General features: G+C 41.4%; 1 protein-coding gene across 3 annotated transcripts in view; it reads left to right on the forward strand.

Moving 5' to 3' along the window:
- ltbp1 (latent transforming growth factor beta binding protein 1) overlaps nucleotides 1-16,340 on the forward strand; it is a 399,304-nt gene that overhangs the window by 324,003 nt on the left and 58,961 nt on the right. For all 3 annotated transcript variants that reach the window (XM_052011302.1, XM_052011303.1, XM_052011304.1), the window contains one exon: nucleotides 5,839-5,982. In XM_052011302.1, the coding sequence (XP_051867262.1) occupies nucleotides 5,839-5,982 (144 nt within the window). The remainder of the gene's footprint in view (nucleotides 1-5,838; nucleotides 5,983-16,340) is intronic.

Here is a 16,340-nt window from a genome sequence, read left to right on the forward strand (position 1 = left end):
GGTTCTGGAAACCACACCTAAATGGGGAATGCAATGTAGATTTGTGGGAATGATAGATGGCTAAAATTAATCAAACTAGGGTTGTCTTCCATGGTATGTGGAAGATTTAGGGGTAAGTTGATTGCCACTTTCAAGATAAGAAGGGAAGCTGTTGGAGTACATAGGGAACACTCTTTCTGTTAGGTGAAGAGTCAAGGACTAGGGGGCAGGGTCTCAAAATTGGAGCTGTCCCTTTCAAGAGTAAATTTTTTTAAAGCATGTATCGTGTAACTGAGATTCTTGTTAAGGCATGAATTCAGGTTGTTGCTTAGATCATCTGTTTCCCCAGGCAGCCAGTCTGCTGCACTTGGTAATCACAGGTGGTCTCCCAACCAAGCACTAACCATGCACAAGTCTGCTTAGCTGGGTACTAGCCGGGAGCATGGTGAGCGCAGCTTCAACACTCTCCCTTTCAGAAGTGACGTTAAGAAACACTTCACATGCAGAGGGTGTATAAGTTTGGCGTTCTCTTCACAAAGGGTAATTGATGTTAATTTTAAATATGAAGCTACTGAGCTTGTCCAGTGATGACAGTTCAGGTCATTTCCCTAGAACCTGGTCCAAGTACCCATTCTACATCATGTGCCTTTACAACGTCATTGGTCAACCACAGAAGGCAGAATCAGGCATCCTTAGATAGTGATCACCGCCACTGGGAATCCTGAAAATCTTTTCATTCCAACCCAACACTGGTGGGGGGATGAGGAACATCTGTAACTTGGCACTCGTGCCAGCTAGATCAAGATCAAATCATTCCTTTCAGAGCATAGTTTTTGGAAAATTGTGAAAAAGGGACGGTTTTTCAAATTTATATTGGGCTTGGCGAGGAGGATTGGAAACATGGTGAAATACAGCAATCTTAAAAGCCATCTTAAAACTACAGTAATTGAATACTTTAGGGGAAAAAAAAGAACCTGCTTATTGCACATGAAGTGGGTGATAATTTGTATCTTGCTGCAGCTGCTGCTACAGCTCATCAAACGGAATTTATTTTCTGACATTTATAAAGTAGAATTAATCCAGTGTGAAAGCTGAATTTATTTGTTAAAAAAACAAAAGAGAAGAAAATGTAAATCTATAAGGATGAAGTTCAAGTCTGGAACTTAACTCTGCTGTGAACTGGGTGACCACAAAATACCTATAGCCGGAAATACTGTCTGGCGTTTGATACGCACACTCTGCGTGGTTTGATAAAATACCTTCTTAAGCAAAAAAGCTCTGTAGACATTTGGCGCATTTTGCAGACTATTAAAGAAAAAATTGCTTTCACTGGCTAAATGCTCCTCATTCTGTCAAGATGTGTCTATCTCAAGTGAGAAATCCCAGTGCTCCAATTAAATTCTGGAATATGGTATAACAGACTGTCCATCATTTTGTTGCCTGTGTGTCACTGCACAAACCACAGTCTTCAGTCAGAATGACTAGAGTGCCCACATTATGTCATCAAAATGCATGTAAAGGCTGGGGCTTCCTCCTGGGAAGTTCACGGCCCCTATCCTGCACTGCACTGTGGTTGACACAGAGCACCTCCTCTCAAGTAAATAAGGTGATTGAGGTCAGGGGTAGTTCCAAAGACAGAAAGCACCTGCCTAGAAAAACAGCAGACCAACTGAGAGGGTCACAGACAAGGACGGAAATCTTTCACAGCTGCTGTGCTTGTTGCAAAAAGTTATGCCTAAACCTTTCCAGTGGTAGGCAGGAGAGCCTTAATCATGGAAACAGATTAATATAGTTTTGGCACCTGTAGTTTAAAAGAAACATTTCACATGATAGTTATTTTTAAACAGTAATATGCACAATTATGCATAACTTTCTGTTAATAATATTGCATTTGCTATATCACTATCATTGCACTTACTTCCCATTCCTTCTTTATTGGCCCCTTCTTTTCTATTGGAAGTTTAGCTCTATTGGCTGACATACCGGGGTGTTTTATTTGAACTTTTCAAATTGCTAACAATCTAATGGGGGAAAACAATTCCACTCATTCTACAGTCAGAAGTGATAGGAATTTGGATTCTTGTCTGCAAATAACAAACGCATGTTTGGTCAGTTGTTCATTTTAAACTGGAGATTGATAGTTTGTTAAGGGATTAGGGGATATGGAAGTTGAGGGGCAGAGAAAAGCAAGGAGTTAGGCTAGATCAACTGTCTCTCTGTAAATGTCCATACATTCATCTTGACCAAATAGCCTATTTCTGCTCTGATGCTTTGAGCTTCCCCCAAATTCAGTATGAAGCTTCATGATAGCAGAGTACTTAAAGTAGTATCAGTCCATATCAGCCTCTGTGTGGCATGCAGCATGCACATTTCATAAACAGTGTAATATAACCTGCCAGGGACAGCTCAAACTTTAATGACAAGCTCAAAATAGCTTATTTATTGCTCAGTTTGTAAACCAAGAATAGACGAGCTTATTGCTGTAATTTTACAGTCTGAAGATCTTCTGCTGATAGCTGCTGATTTTGGAAATATATGGCCTCCTGGGTGACATTAACCTTTAAAGGAAAATAAATGTACTCTAGAATGTAATTCAGTGGAATAAATAGCAGTGCATCTGTTTGAGCTCAGCAGTGCTTTCATTCACATTTCTGCTAGCAATTTCTTTCTTTGCCACGCACCTCTGGTGCTGTCCACTGCATCTTCAGACAACGGGTGAAAGGCGCTTTATCCTTATCTGTCAGCCAGTGACACTGGGAGGAGCACAGAAGCAGCCTAGAGTATTTTCCTTCCGCCCTTCTTGTGAAGACTACGCCTCCACCCCTCCATTTGCCTGATTAGCGGTAATGAGTAACATGGGTGTGTGAAGTAGAAAAACTGTGTTACACCACAATTAACTAGTTTGCAGAGTTTGGGGAAAAGAACAGAGGGATGGGACAGATGGGATTGCACTACTAGGCACAGAGTTGGTAAGCTCAGTGGCCTTCTTTCTGGCATAGTAATGCTGAGATTCTATGTTATGATTCTTTAATATGATTCTTCTCTCAGAAGATAGTGAATCTCTTGAACTCTCTGCTCTAAAGATTGATGGAGACTAGATCATTAGAAATATTTAAGTTGAAAATAGATAAATATTTGAAGGATTGAGGAATTGAGGGTTACGGGGAACTGGCACAGAAAAGGAGTTGAGGCCATGATCATATGAATGATGGGGTAGGCTTGAGTGGCCTGGTGGCATACTCCTGCTCCTATCTTTTTCTGTTCTTGTGTAATACACTGCCAAATCCTAACTTGTTAATGTTGTCAGAGAAGAGCAGATTGTTGGGCCTGAAAACTGGGACAATGTAAAGCATGATGGAGACATATGGATCTCGTTTCAACATGCACACTTCATAATTTAACATCCTTACCATTTGCACAAAGGAAAATAGGAATGGGAAAGGCCATTCACATCTTTCTGCCATTCACTGGGAGCTTGCTTTTTCCATACCTGAACTCAGTTCTCTTCTCTGTGATCCAACTCTCTTTGAGTCCCTCACCTAGCACACATCTATTGATCTCAGTCTTGAAGCTGCCTTTGGTGCAACCTCCACAGCCATTTCAGGAACAATGTTCAGATTTCCATCAGATGTTGAGGAAAGAAAGATTCTTGCTGATTTTACTCCAAAGTGACCAAGCTCCAATTTTAAAATTATGTCCTCTTGATTCCCTTAGCAAAGTCAGTATTTCTTCTGGATCTTGCCTTCCAAAAAATTTTGAATACCTGGATTTAGTTTGTCCGGCTGCCTTCTAATCAGGAAGAAACATTAGTCTGGTGACTGTAAATTATCCTCATTACTTAGCTCTTAAAATGATGAACTTCTGATCAATGCAGCTGTGTCCCAAGAGCAACATATCTTTCCAGTACTTACTGCCTGAAATGCAACTCACTCTCCCAGGGAATCAAGGGATGTGGAGTTACTACAGATAAGTGGTGCTGAGGTAAAAAAAACAGTCATGATCTTCTTGAAAGACAGAACAAACATGATAGGCAGAATGGCTTCCTATTTCTTACATTCTTACAATGGGTGAGACCAAAGTTTAATAGAACTGAAATATTGCTTCCACCTATTTGAATTGTTCCCATTGAGACAAAGACCAAAAGTCCATTGACTTTTTCATTTATTTTTCTACCAATGCAGTGGTTTTTAGGGATTTATACACATGGACACCTGAATCCCTTTGCTTCTCTGCAGCTCCAAGTCACATGGCATTAAGAAAATATTCCAGTTTGGCATTCCCAGATCCAAGTTTGCACTTCCTCACATGGAACTTAATATGGCTTGAAATAAAGCATAAATATTGCACCCACTTTTTTGATCATTGGGCTGAAGAAACAGGAAACTAAAAGTGTCATTGTTTTTTCTATGGTACTGAGAATTCAAGCTGAATTAGGCCAAATGTTCTTAAAATCTTTTTTTAAAAAAAAGCAAATCTGGTCAATTTCAGCCAATTTGCTTTTGGATAAATTTCAGCAAGCCTGTTTCATTAGGAAATGTCCATTCTGAAATCTAAGGCCGGTGTTTCACCAGATGTTTGTACATTGTTGTGCATCACTTTACATCTGTGGTGAGAGCAAACAACACAGGAAGCGCTACATCTTTGGATTGACCAGCGGACTGTGGAGGACATTGAACAGTTATGCTTTTTTAATTCACTCTAAGGAATTTTGGGTGTCATTAGCAAGGACTGCATTGCTGGATTCCCTTGGATAGAAAAGCACTATCAGGTCTGTCACATTACTGTGAGTTTAGAGTCACAACTAGCTCAGGACCAGCAGGTTTCCTTCCCAAAGGGCATCATTGAAGCAGAGGGGGTTTTATAACAGTCTGGTAGTTTAGTGGTTGCTATTACTGATTCCAGTTTTGTATTCCAGTTTTGTTCATTCAACCAAATTTCAATGCCTCTGCTTTGGTGAGATTTGAATTCATATATCCAGGCCTTCAGAAGCATAACCTACCATATCCCCATGTGTGTTGGATCTGCAGTCTGTGCTAGGTTTATATTCATGCTTTAGCAGTCAATCAGATCTGTTCATGTGCTGGCTAAAGTCAGTGTTCTATGATGAATGCTTATTATCAGACCTACCACCACACTATCAGATTTATGACTAGCCCATGTCTTGAGGATCAGGTGTGGCATGTATTTACTACAAGCAGTTCAGGAGTAAATCCATGTACAAGTGCATTAGGTGGTCTGCTGCGGTGGATCTGTTGATGTTCCTGAGGAGAAATCCTTAACATGCATGCACTGTGACCCAACCTGTGTGCTGGGACTGATAGTATGTATTCAATGCAGATGGTCACCTGGTGAGTCTATGCCTTGGTGGTCCGGGAAGAGGAAGCACATGTGCCCAGGGTCCCTGCTGACCTATTGTGGAGGTTGCACTTTCAATACTGAGCTTTTTTAATTTGAATTTTGAATCTAATCCCAATGAATTTTGAATCTAATCCCAAATCTGGAAGTTTATTTCTCCTGGGAATATCCCTTTAATTTTCTGAGAGAAAGATTTAGGAGCTTTATGTCAAAAAAAGGGTGCTAACTTCTCACTAGCCCCTCAGTTTACACTGGATTGTAAGTTATAAGGTTTTCAAAATATTCCAGTTGCCTATCTCCACTATTTAACAGAAAGTTTGACTTTAGAAGTATTGAAATAGCAGTGAGGACTGTATATGCAGTTGACAGGGAGAGCTGAAATTACCCTTCAATACTTTATCGCAGCAGAAACTTCAGTCCATTATCAAACATTGGAATGGTTCAGTGCTCTGTGTGTGGGCTGGTCCCTTACCAAATTAATGTTGTTGCTGCAATAATTTCCAGATGTAAATGAATGCGAAATGATCAGCGGGGTGTGTGGAGAGGCTCTCTGTGAAAACGTGGAAGGCTCATTTCTCTGCGTCTGTGCTGACGATGTCCAGGAATTTGACCCAATGAAAGCGGAGTGCCGTTTCCCTGACCCTTCAGGTACAAGAATAAAGTAACCTTATCTTCTTTGTGGTACATTCTTTGGGAAGTGGAGGGGACAAACACAAGTGGGAACATTTGGAAAGATTTTTTTTGTATTTGTGTTCTAAATGTTAACACCTAGCCCAGACTGTAATATATGGTTTCACTGCACTTAATAATAGTTGAAATATTGTTATGGATAGATACCTCAGACTTGATTTGAAAGCTGAGTGAACAGATTTTACTTCTGTTTCTGTTGGCACTGAAGCACTTTTTGCAATAACAGTAAGCTATTATAGTAGACACACATTTCTGAAGTGTGCCTTGGAGAATGACAGTGGTATCACTTTGCATTAGTGTGTAGGATATCTCCAACCTTTTTACACAGCGGAGTTCTTGTTTGGCTGTGTAGTAAAATGGCTCCAAATTATGCTTCCTGTTGTATTAGCTGAGGTTCCTAAATGATTGCTATATTCTTACAAATTTAATCTCTGACTCCTGATAAGGATTTGGTATTCTTTTTCGTCTTCAGATGAAGCATAAGACTTTTCTCCTACCCTTGGTACCCCCAACCCCTCATCAATGCATTTCCTTGTAAGTTCAGTGTTCACTTATTGCCTGTGAAACACTCCCTCCAATAGCTAAGGACCTAAAGTAAGTTGTAAATATCCAAAGCAAGTAGTCCGCACGGTTATTTGAAAGAGTCTATTGTAATCCCTAGATAAACTGAAATTACATTTCTTAATAAGCTTATTGGTGCAAAGCCCATACAAGGACAGAATAATACTGAGTGTTTGGCCTCCGTGACATTCTATAGTAAGTCTTGCCAGCATTATACTTGGTTCAGACACATTCTGAAATTCCTCAGCAGTTATTGAATCTGCATGGTTCAATCTAATATCCTAAGTAAGTGACAAAGCTGCATCAGTTAGTATTGGATGTATTTTCCATTCTACATTATAATTTGTGAGATATATGTTGTGAACACTTGGGTATTGTCTTAAAATTCACAAACATTCTTATGGCTGAATATTTGAAATTTATCCAAAGTTAGGTCAAACAATAGGGTGTTGCATCCAATTCTGGTCACTCTACTTTAAAAAGAATGTGAAGGTCCTCAAAAAGATGCAGAAAAGGTTTACTGGAATAGTTCCAGGAATGAGGATTTCAGCTACAAGGTTAGATATGGAAATGTCTTTGTTCTTCTCGCAGGGAAGATTGGAAGGATTGGATAGAAATGTACGAGATCATGATGGGGATTGAATAAATAGGAAGAAGCTGTTCCAATTAGTGGATGGAGTTGGAGGACCAGGGAAAATAGATTTAAAGCTCTTGGCCAAAGATACTGCAAAGGTTGGATGGGATGTGCAGTTGTGAGGAAAAATACTTCTACGTGCTCTTTTGGAAACAGTCTATCAGAACTTTCAATAAGGAATTGGATAGGTACTGGAGGGGAAATAAGTTGTAGGTCAAAAACTAACAAGACTGAATGGTCATGGAGTAGACAGGCTTCTTTCTGGGCTAAATGTAAGTGCAAGTGCACCTACAGCAGAAGCAGGAACTTGCATTTATATAGCACCTTAAACATAACAAAAAAAATTCCAAGGCACTTCACAGCAGTCTTTGCAACTAAAAAACCAGTGAGGCCAAGCTTTATGATAACTCAAGACCAAAAGTTGCCAGGGAGGTGGGATAGTATATCCAGGGCCAGAATGTGCCATTTTCTATTTTTAATTTTGTTTTGATGAGTTTCCTGGTTGTTATTAGTGGTCAGCAAGATTGGGTACTTCCAGTTATTTTTAAAAAAAGCTTTAAACAAGGTATGCATCTACTTCCAGTCTCTTTCAAGACACAACTAAATTGAAATTTGTGATAGGAACAATAAATTCAAAGTCTCGTTATCTTACTGAATCTCGTGAAATCCAACAGGTCACTGCGTCACAGCCTTAACCAGCACATCCCACAAACTTACTTATGACACAGAAAGAGACCATTCAGCTCATTGGGTTCCATGCCAACTTACAGCAAAGCAATTAGTTCCATTCCCCTTCTTCTGATAGTCCTGGAACACGTTCTCTCATATTCTCATCCACTCCCCTTCGATTGTTTTGCCATCAATAATGCATGTTTTTGGGATGTGGGAAATCCAGAAGAAACCATGTGGTCACAAAGGGAATGTGCAAATTGCATGCAGACAAGACCCAAAATGAGGATTGAACTTGGCTCTGTAGAGCTATGAGATGGCAACTCTAACTGCTGCACCAAGTGGGAATGGCCAGGAATTGATACCTACGCTTTGAAAGTCAGCCATGACATTCTTAAATCGAGATGATTGTAACATAAATTCTGCATTTGTTGACCTTTACTGGCTAGTGCATCCCTGGACACACTCTTTGGTTGCTTTAATTTTTCATTACTGCCTCTTGGCCTTCAGCTTGCTAGCTTCCTCTTCTGATAATGCTCAGAATTAGTTCATGAAACTATATGTTGGCTGTGTACTAGCCACCCTCAGGCTTTGATGCAGACTTTACCAACTTCAGGTATTGACCAGAATATTTACAGCAGCTATTAAGAATGTAGAATAAAAAGAAAAGATGCTGGAAATACTGGTGGTCAAGCAGCATCTGTGGAGAAAGAAACAGAGTTCAGATCTGGGAAAATTAGAGATAATGGTGTTTTAAGATGCAGATAAAGGGGTTGAAGAAGGAGAGAACCAAAGAGAAGGTCCATGATGGAGTGGGAGGCAGGAGAGATTGAATCGTAAATGGCATCATCACAAGGTTGACAATGGGAGAAGTAAGAAAACAAAAGAGCCATCATGACTGGGTGTGCATGGGGAAAAAATGATTAATTTTCTGAAATTACATGAGGAAAATGCAGGAAATTGCAATGAAAACAGAAAATATTGGCAATGCTGATTATTTGGAAATGTTAGACTCCATGTTGAGTCTGAAACCTTACATTGTGCCTGGTTAGGAGATGAGGTGCTGTTCCTATCTTTCACCCAGTCACAGAACTTCTCTTTTGCTCTCTCCTTGCCTCCTCTGCCTAATTTCCATACAGTTTAAACTGATATCTTCTAACTATTCCCAGATCTGATGGAAGGTCATCAACCTGGAATGGTTGCTTTATTTCTGCCTCCACAGACACTCCTCTAAGTATTTCCAGTAATTTCTGGCTTCTGTTTAGATTCTCAATCCCTGGCATATTTTGCTTCAGTTTGGTAATGCAAGGTGGAGGCACTAGCAGTTACATGACAGGAGATGAAACAGTCTGATGCTTGACTGGGGATTCCTCTTTAATATGTATGTAGTGGGATAGTGATAAGTCCCAGTCTTGGGCTGTTTCTTCCATTAGAACTTGCTTTCATTATTGAGTGCCATGTGCTTTCCACTCCAGTGAGCTGGCCTCCATTAACTGGCAAGTATTGTCTGCATCTCATACATGGTATGTTATGCTTCTTGTCTAATGCTGCTATCTAACCAAGCACAATGGTTAACTCATCTTGCCAATCAGGCAGGCATGGTAGCATAGTGGTTAGCATAACGCTATTACAGTGCCAGCGACCTGGGTTCAATTCCAGCCGCTGTCTGTAAGGAGTTTGTACGTTCTCCCCGTGTCTGCGTGGGTTTGCTCCAGGTGCTCTGGTTTCCTCCCACATTCCAAAGACGTGTGGGCGTGCTATGTTGGCGCCAGAAGCGTGGCGACACTTGCGGGCTGCCCCCAGAACACTCTACGCAAAAGATGCATTTCACTGTGTGTTTCGATGTACATGTGACTGATAAAGAAATCTCACCTTAATTGTTCTGTGTCATTCCTACTCTTCTGTGGCTCTGCCCCCCCAGCTCCTGCACCTCTCCATCCAACTCTTCCTTTCACCTGAGCTATTGAATTTTATAAATTGTTCTTCTGTACTCCTTCTTATCTAATTAATCATCAACATTTTTACTTTCTTCCCACATGCTGGGTGTTTCTCTTCTTGTTTTATCAATGGAAATTGCACTTGTCTATCAAGCCCTCTATGTTAAGACACTTAAACTTGCTGCCCCATCCATCAAAGAGAATTCTTTTACCAGATGCTCACTTTCCTATAGACTATGAGGATCTCCTTTTCATTTTGTAATTCACAAGCAGAGTATATTTTTGTCAGTATTCCTGTAATATTAAACTGAACTTGAAGCGAGCACAGAGTGCTTCAGCATTGCAGCCTCAATAAGAGCATAAGAAATAAAAACAAGAATGAGCCATGTGCTTCTTCCAGCCTGCTCTCCCATTCTATAATATTGTGGGTGATCATTTAACTTCATTTTTCTGCCTAAGCTTTATGTCAAGGGTATTTTATCTCACTGTACTCAGTAAAGAAGCATCCATAGGCCCCTTGGGGTGGAGAATTCCAGTGAATATGAACCCTCTGACTGAAGAAGTTTCTTCTGATCACAGTCTTAAATACCCAGCCTTATACCTTGGTTCTTGGTTCGCCAATTAGAGAAGGCAGCCTCTTGGCTGCATCATCCACAGTCTTATCAGGATTACAAGGAGAATACACTCCACTTGCATGAAAGACTGCAGCTTCAAAAGCTTTCTTGAAACTTGACACCATCCAGGACAAAGCAGCCCTTTTGAATGTACCCTGATCACCACCATAAACATTCACTCCCATCACCAACGGTGCACTGTGGCTGCAGTATATACCTTCTGCATAATAGAAACATAGAAAACATAGAAAAACCTACAGCACAATTCAGGCCCTTCGGCCCACAAAGCTGTGCCGAACATGTCCCTACCCTAGAAATTACTAGGCTTACCCATAGCCCTCTATTTTTCTCATCTCCATGTACCTATCCAACATTCTCTTAAAAGACCCTATCGTATCCACCTCTATCACCGTTGCCGGCAGCCCATTCCACGCACTCACCACTCTCTGAGTAAAAAACTTACCCCTGACATCTCTTCTATACCTACTCCCCAGCACCTTAAACCTACATCCTCTTGTGGCCACCATTTCAGCCCTGGGGAAAAGCCTCTGACTATCCACCTGATCAATGCCTCTCATCATCTTATATACCTCTTTCAGGTCCCCCCTCATCCTCCGTTGCTCCAAGGAGAAAAGGCCGAGTTCCCTCAACCTGCTTTCATAAGGCATGCTCCGCATGCCAGGCAGCATCCTTGTAAATCTCCTCTGCACCCTTTCTATGGCATCCACATCCTTCCTGTAGTGAGGCGACCAAAACTGAGCACGGTACTCCAAGTGGGGTCTGACCAGGGTCCTATACAGCTGCAACAATACCTCCCGGCTCCTAAATTCAATTCCACGATTGATGAAGGACAATACACCCTATGCCTTCTTAACCACAGAGTCAACCTGTGCAGCCGCTTTGAGCGTCCTATGGACTCGGACCCCAAGTAATTCACCTACTGCAGTAATTCACCTTGGCTATTCCAAAAGCACCTTCCAAATCTATGATTCAGCATAAGGAAGGATAACGACAGCAGGTGCGTGGGAACACCATTGTCTGCAGCTTCATCACCATGTCACAGCTCATCCTGATTCTGAAGTATATCACCATTCCTTCATCATCACCAGGTCTGAATCCTGGAACACCAGAAATCAGTGAAACGTTTGCAAATATAAATGTTGGCACAGGATGGAAATTGCTCAGTGTTTCTGACAAAGTGCTTGTGTGAAATCTCATGTTGTCAGACACTTTTCTGATGAGTTTTGCTGACGGTTAGTTTATATTTTGTTGTGTTTCCCTGGAGCCACATAAATGCCAGCCAGCTAAACTCTGTATGGCTGACTCAGGCCCGAGAAAAGCTGACAGCTTGAGATACACCATGGAATTGTAAAAAAAAAGCCCTGGTTAAAACTGCAATGCCAAAACTGCTACTTAAAGTAGCTGAATAGGTTAAATTCCTTTTTATCAATATTTTGAAATCATATTCCATAATTGAGTTTGTTTTTCTCTGAAACCTTAAACAAACCAGCCTTGCATAAAATATACAAAAATAAATAGCTGTGATGTAAGCACAGTGGGACATCGATCTGTCCTGATCAAAGTGACAACTGGACCCAACAATGCATTTTTGTACTGGGAAATATAAAACCCTGATGATGTGAAACTTACTTCTTAAGCATGCCTGTGAGATTCTGCCCATAATATTTGGATCTTGATGTTTCTTTTTAATGGTGCATCTTCAAAATATTTATGACATAGAAGTTCAGCAAGAATAGAGTTCCAACATTTTCTTAATTCATCCCAGTAACTTGGTTCTCTCTCTCTCTCTCTCTCTCTCTCTCTCTCTCTCTCTCTCTCTCTCTCTCTCTCTCTCCCCCCCCCTCTCTCCCCCTCTCTCCCTCTCTCTCTTACTCTCTCTCTCACTCTCTTACTCTTTCACACTCTCTCTCTCTCTCTTTTACCCTCCCCCTCCCCCTATTGAGGTACAGAGGGATCTTGGGGTCCAAATCCATAGCTCCCTGGTTGGGCTGCACTTGGAGTATTGTGTGCAATTCAAGTCATCCCCAGGAAGGGTGTGGAGGCTTTGGAAAGGGTACAGAAGAGGTTTACCAGGATGCTGGGGAAAAGGTTAAAGGAGTTGTGCAGAGCAAGCTTTTTACACAGAGTAGTAGTGCCTAGAACGGGGCTGCCAGGGGTAGTGGTGGAAGCAGATATGTTAGTGGTGTTTAATATGCTTTAAGATAGACACGTGAATATACAGGGAATGGAGGGCTATGGATCATGAGCAGGCAGAAGAGATTTAGTTTAATTTGGCATTGTGTTCAGCACTGACATCATGGGCTGAAGGGCCTTTCCTGTGCTGTACTGTTCTGTGTTCTATGTTCTAATTGAAGTGTTCATCTAAAGACTTCTTAAATGCTATCAGCAAGCCCACATCCACCACTCTCGGGCATTGCGTTCCTGGTACTCACCTCTCCCTGAGTGAAAGAATCTGATTTTATTCATTTCCCTACACCAGTTCACTTCTTTACATCAGTTTATTGCAGTCCATTAACTTACCCAGCCAGGCATGGCTCTTAAGACTTCATCAAAACATGCCTCTGACTTTCACATTATGACAGTAGAGCACAACATTTTTGCTATGAGGATCAGATTGACCACCTGTGAAGCTCTCAAGGGGCTGGTCATTTAAAATTGAGTTGCTTAGGAATTTCTTCTTGCAGAGGGTGATGAATCCCTTGATTTCTCTATGCCAGAGGGTTGTGGAGTCTGGGTCGCTGGAGGTATTTAAACAGAAAGTCGATAATTTTTTGAAAGATCAGGGAACTGATGGTTATCAGGAACTGGCGGAGCAAGCCTGATAGACCAGATGACCAATTCCTGCTCCAGTTTTCTTGGGTTCTTATGTTAAGTGAAGAGGAACTTCCTGAGTGGGCCTTATCACTATCATTCCAACTGTGCTTCAATATTGGGATCCAGCGGTGGAGGAGCAACTTCCTGCAGTTTCCCAGCTATTAGACAGGGATATGTGGATGTTAAATGTGGGTCAGGTTAGGTCTGCAGTAGTTTCAGTGACTCCATTCATTTCAATGACTCTGAGAGAGAGATGCAAAAGTTTACATTTTTTAAGTTAATTGAATTAACAGATGTATTTAAGAGGATTTATACAGTTCTAAGTAATTTCCAGTGTATTAGTTTTTTAAATCTAATTTTTAATAGTTATTTTTAAAACTTGTTGGATTTTATGTGTTAATAGCATGAATAACTTTTAATAGTTTATGGCAAAAGCAAGGTATCATTGAGGAATGAGTGGGAGCTCTTCCTCCACTGTTATCACTCATTGAAATGGAGAGGAGAGATGTCCAATTTCTTCGCTATGAAATAATTCTTCAAAGAAACATCTATATCTTGCCTCAGTCGCAGGCTTAGTTGCACACATCATTCCTGGGAGGGTGATTGAGAGCTGGGAAACCAGAGTTACGTCACTGACTTTTGATGAACAACAGTGGAGTGCTAACCAAATTTCAAAGATCAATTAATGTTGGAAGTTGATAGAGCAACCAGCTCTTTGATAACATTGGTGACTTAATAGATTTCATTATAGGCTGTGCAAACTATTGAAGCTTGATCTTGCACCCATCCATAGTTATTCTTCCCTTTGGAAGTGGCCTCTCACCTCCCGCTATTAAGGAGTTATGCAGTTAAATTGCCAAACTGATGGTAAAGTAATACCAGTTTAAAGATGTTCAGATGGACTGTGACTGGCTATATCTTCCCTCCTCAACAACAATCACCATCAGCGGCTTCCGCTGAGCACACTTTAAACACTGGTAAATGTAACATTGAGGAGCAGACACAATGCCAACATTGTGATGGTATGTGAATGCAATCTTCAATCGGTATGTTAAGTAAATAGCACAGTTTGTAAAACTGATTGGTGGCAAAATCCATCAAATGAAAGAAGTAAGCAAGTGCTGGACTCATTACTGAAAACATTAACTTGACTGTTACCACAACTTTGCCTTTACAGCTGGATTTTTCCCTTGCCACCTTCTAATAGGGGAATAGCCCTTTGTAATGTTAAGTAAGTCGTTCAATCAAAACAGCAGTTTATTTTGCAATAGTGATTTCAGAATTGACAGAATAGGGAAAAGCAGATAATTCCACATTAACCAAACTTGCATCTTATGGAACTGGATTTCAGTTTGGCTGTGACTATTAATGAATTCAGCCATCACAAGTGGAAGTTCATAGAACAGAGAACATTGCAGCACAGTACAGGCCCTTCAGCCCATGATGTTGTGCTGACATTTTATCCTGCTCTAAGATCTATCTAACCCTCCCTTCCCACATAGCCCTCCATTTCTCAATCATTCATGTGGCTATCTAAGAGTCTCTTAACTGTCCCTTATGTATCTGCCCCCACAACCTCTGCTGGCAGTATATTCCACACACCCACCACTCTCTGTGTAAAAAAACAACTTACCCTTTACATCCCCCTTATATCTTCCTCCAGTCACTTTAAGATTATGCCCCCTCGTGTTAGCCATTGTCGCCCTGGGAAAAAGTCTCTGAATGTCCACTCGATCTATGCCTCTTATCATCTTGTACACCTCTATCAAGTCACCTCTCATCCTTCTTCTCTCCAAAGAGAAAAGCCGTAGCTCACTCAACCTGTCCTCATATGACATGCTCTCCAATCCAGGCAGCATCCTGGTAAATTTCCTCTGCACCCTCTCTGAAGCTTCCACATCTTTCCTATAATGAAGTGACCAGAACTGAACACAATACTCCAAGTGTGGTCTAACCAGAGTTCTATAGAGCTACAACATTACCTCGTGGCTCTTGAACTCAATACCCCGACTAATGAAGGCCAACACACCATATGCCTTTTTTAACAACCCTATCAACCTGCGTGGCAACCTTGAGGGATCAATGGATGTGGACCCCAAGATCCCTCTGTTCCTCCACACTGCTAAGAGTCCTGCCATTAACCTTGTATTCTGCCCTCAAATTCGATCTTCCAAAGTGTATCACTTTACACTTTTCTGGGTTGAACTCCATCTGCCACTTCTCAGCCCAGCTCTGCATTCTGTCAATATCTTGTTGTAATCTACAGCAACCTTCTACACTATCCACAAGACCACCAACCTTTGTGTCATCTGCAAACCTACTAACCCATCCTTCCACATCCTCATCCAAGTCATTTGTAAAAATCACTAAGAGCAGGGGTCCCAGAACAGATCCCTGCAGAACACCACTGGTCACCGACCTCCAGGCAGAATACACTCCATCTACCACCACCCTCCGTCTTCGATGAGCAAACCAATTATGAATCCACACAGCCAAGTTTCCCTGGATCCCATATCTTCTGACTTTCTGAATGAGTCTTCCATGAGGAACCTTATCAAACACCTTACTAAAATACATGTACACCACATCCACTGCTCTGCCTTCATCGGAGTGCTTTGTCACGTCCTTCAAAGAATTCATTCAGGCTCGTGAGGCATGACCTGCCCCTCACAAAGCCATGCTGACTGTCCCTGATCAGCCTACGCTTCTCCAAATGCCCGTAAATCCTGTCTCTAAGAAGCTTCTCCAGTAATTTGCCCACCACTGAAGTAAGACTCACTGGTCTGTAATTCCTAGGGTTATCCCTACTCTGTTTCTTAAACAAAGGAACAATATTTGCCACCCTCCAATCATCTGGCGCTACTCCTGTGGCCAGTGAGGACGTAAAGTTCATCGCCAAAAGCGCAGCAATCTCTTCCCTAGCTTCCCTTTATAACCTAGGATATATCCCGTCTGGCCCCGGTGACTTATCTATCCTCATGTTTTTCAAAAGTTCCAGCACATCCTCTTCCCTCACGATGACATGCCGTAGCGTATTAGCCTGTTGTATGCCATCCTCACAAACAT

This window comes from Pristis pectinata, chromosome 3, assembly GCF_009764475.1.
Source record: "Pristis pectinata isolate sPriPec2 chromosome 3, sPriPec2.1.pri, whole genome shotgun sequence".
In the NCBI taxonomy this organism is placed as follows: Eukaryota; Metazoa; Chordata; class Chondrichthyes; order Rhinopristiformes; family Pristidae; genus Pristis; species Pristis pectinata.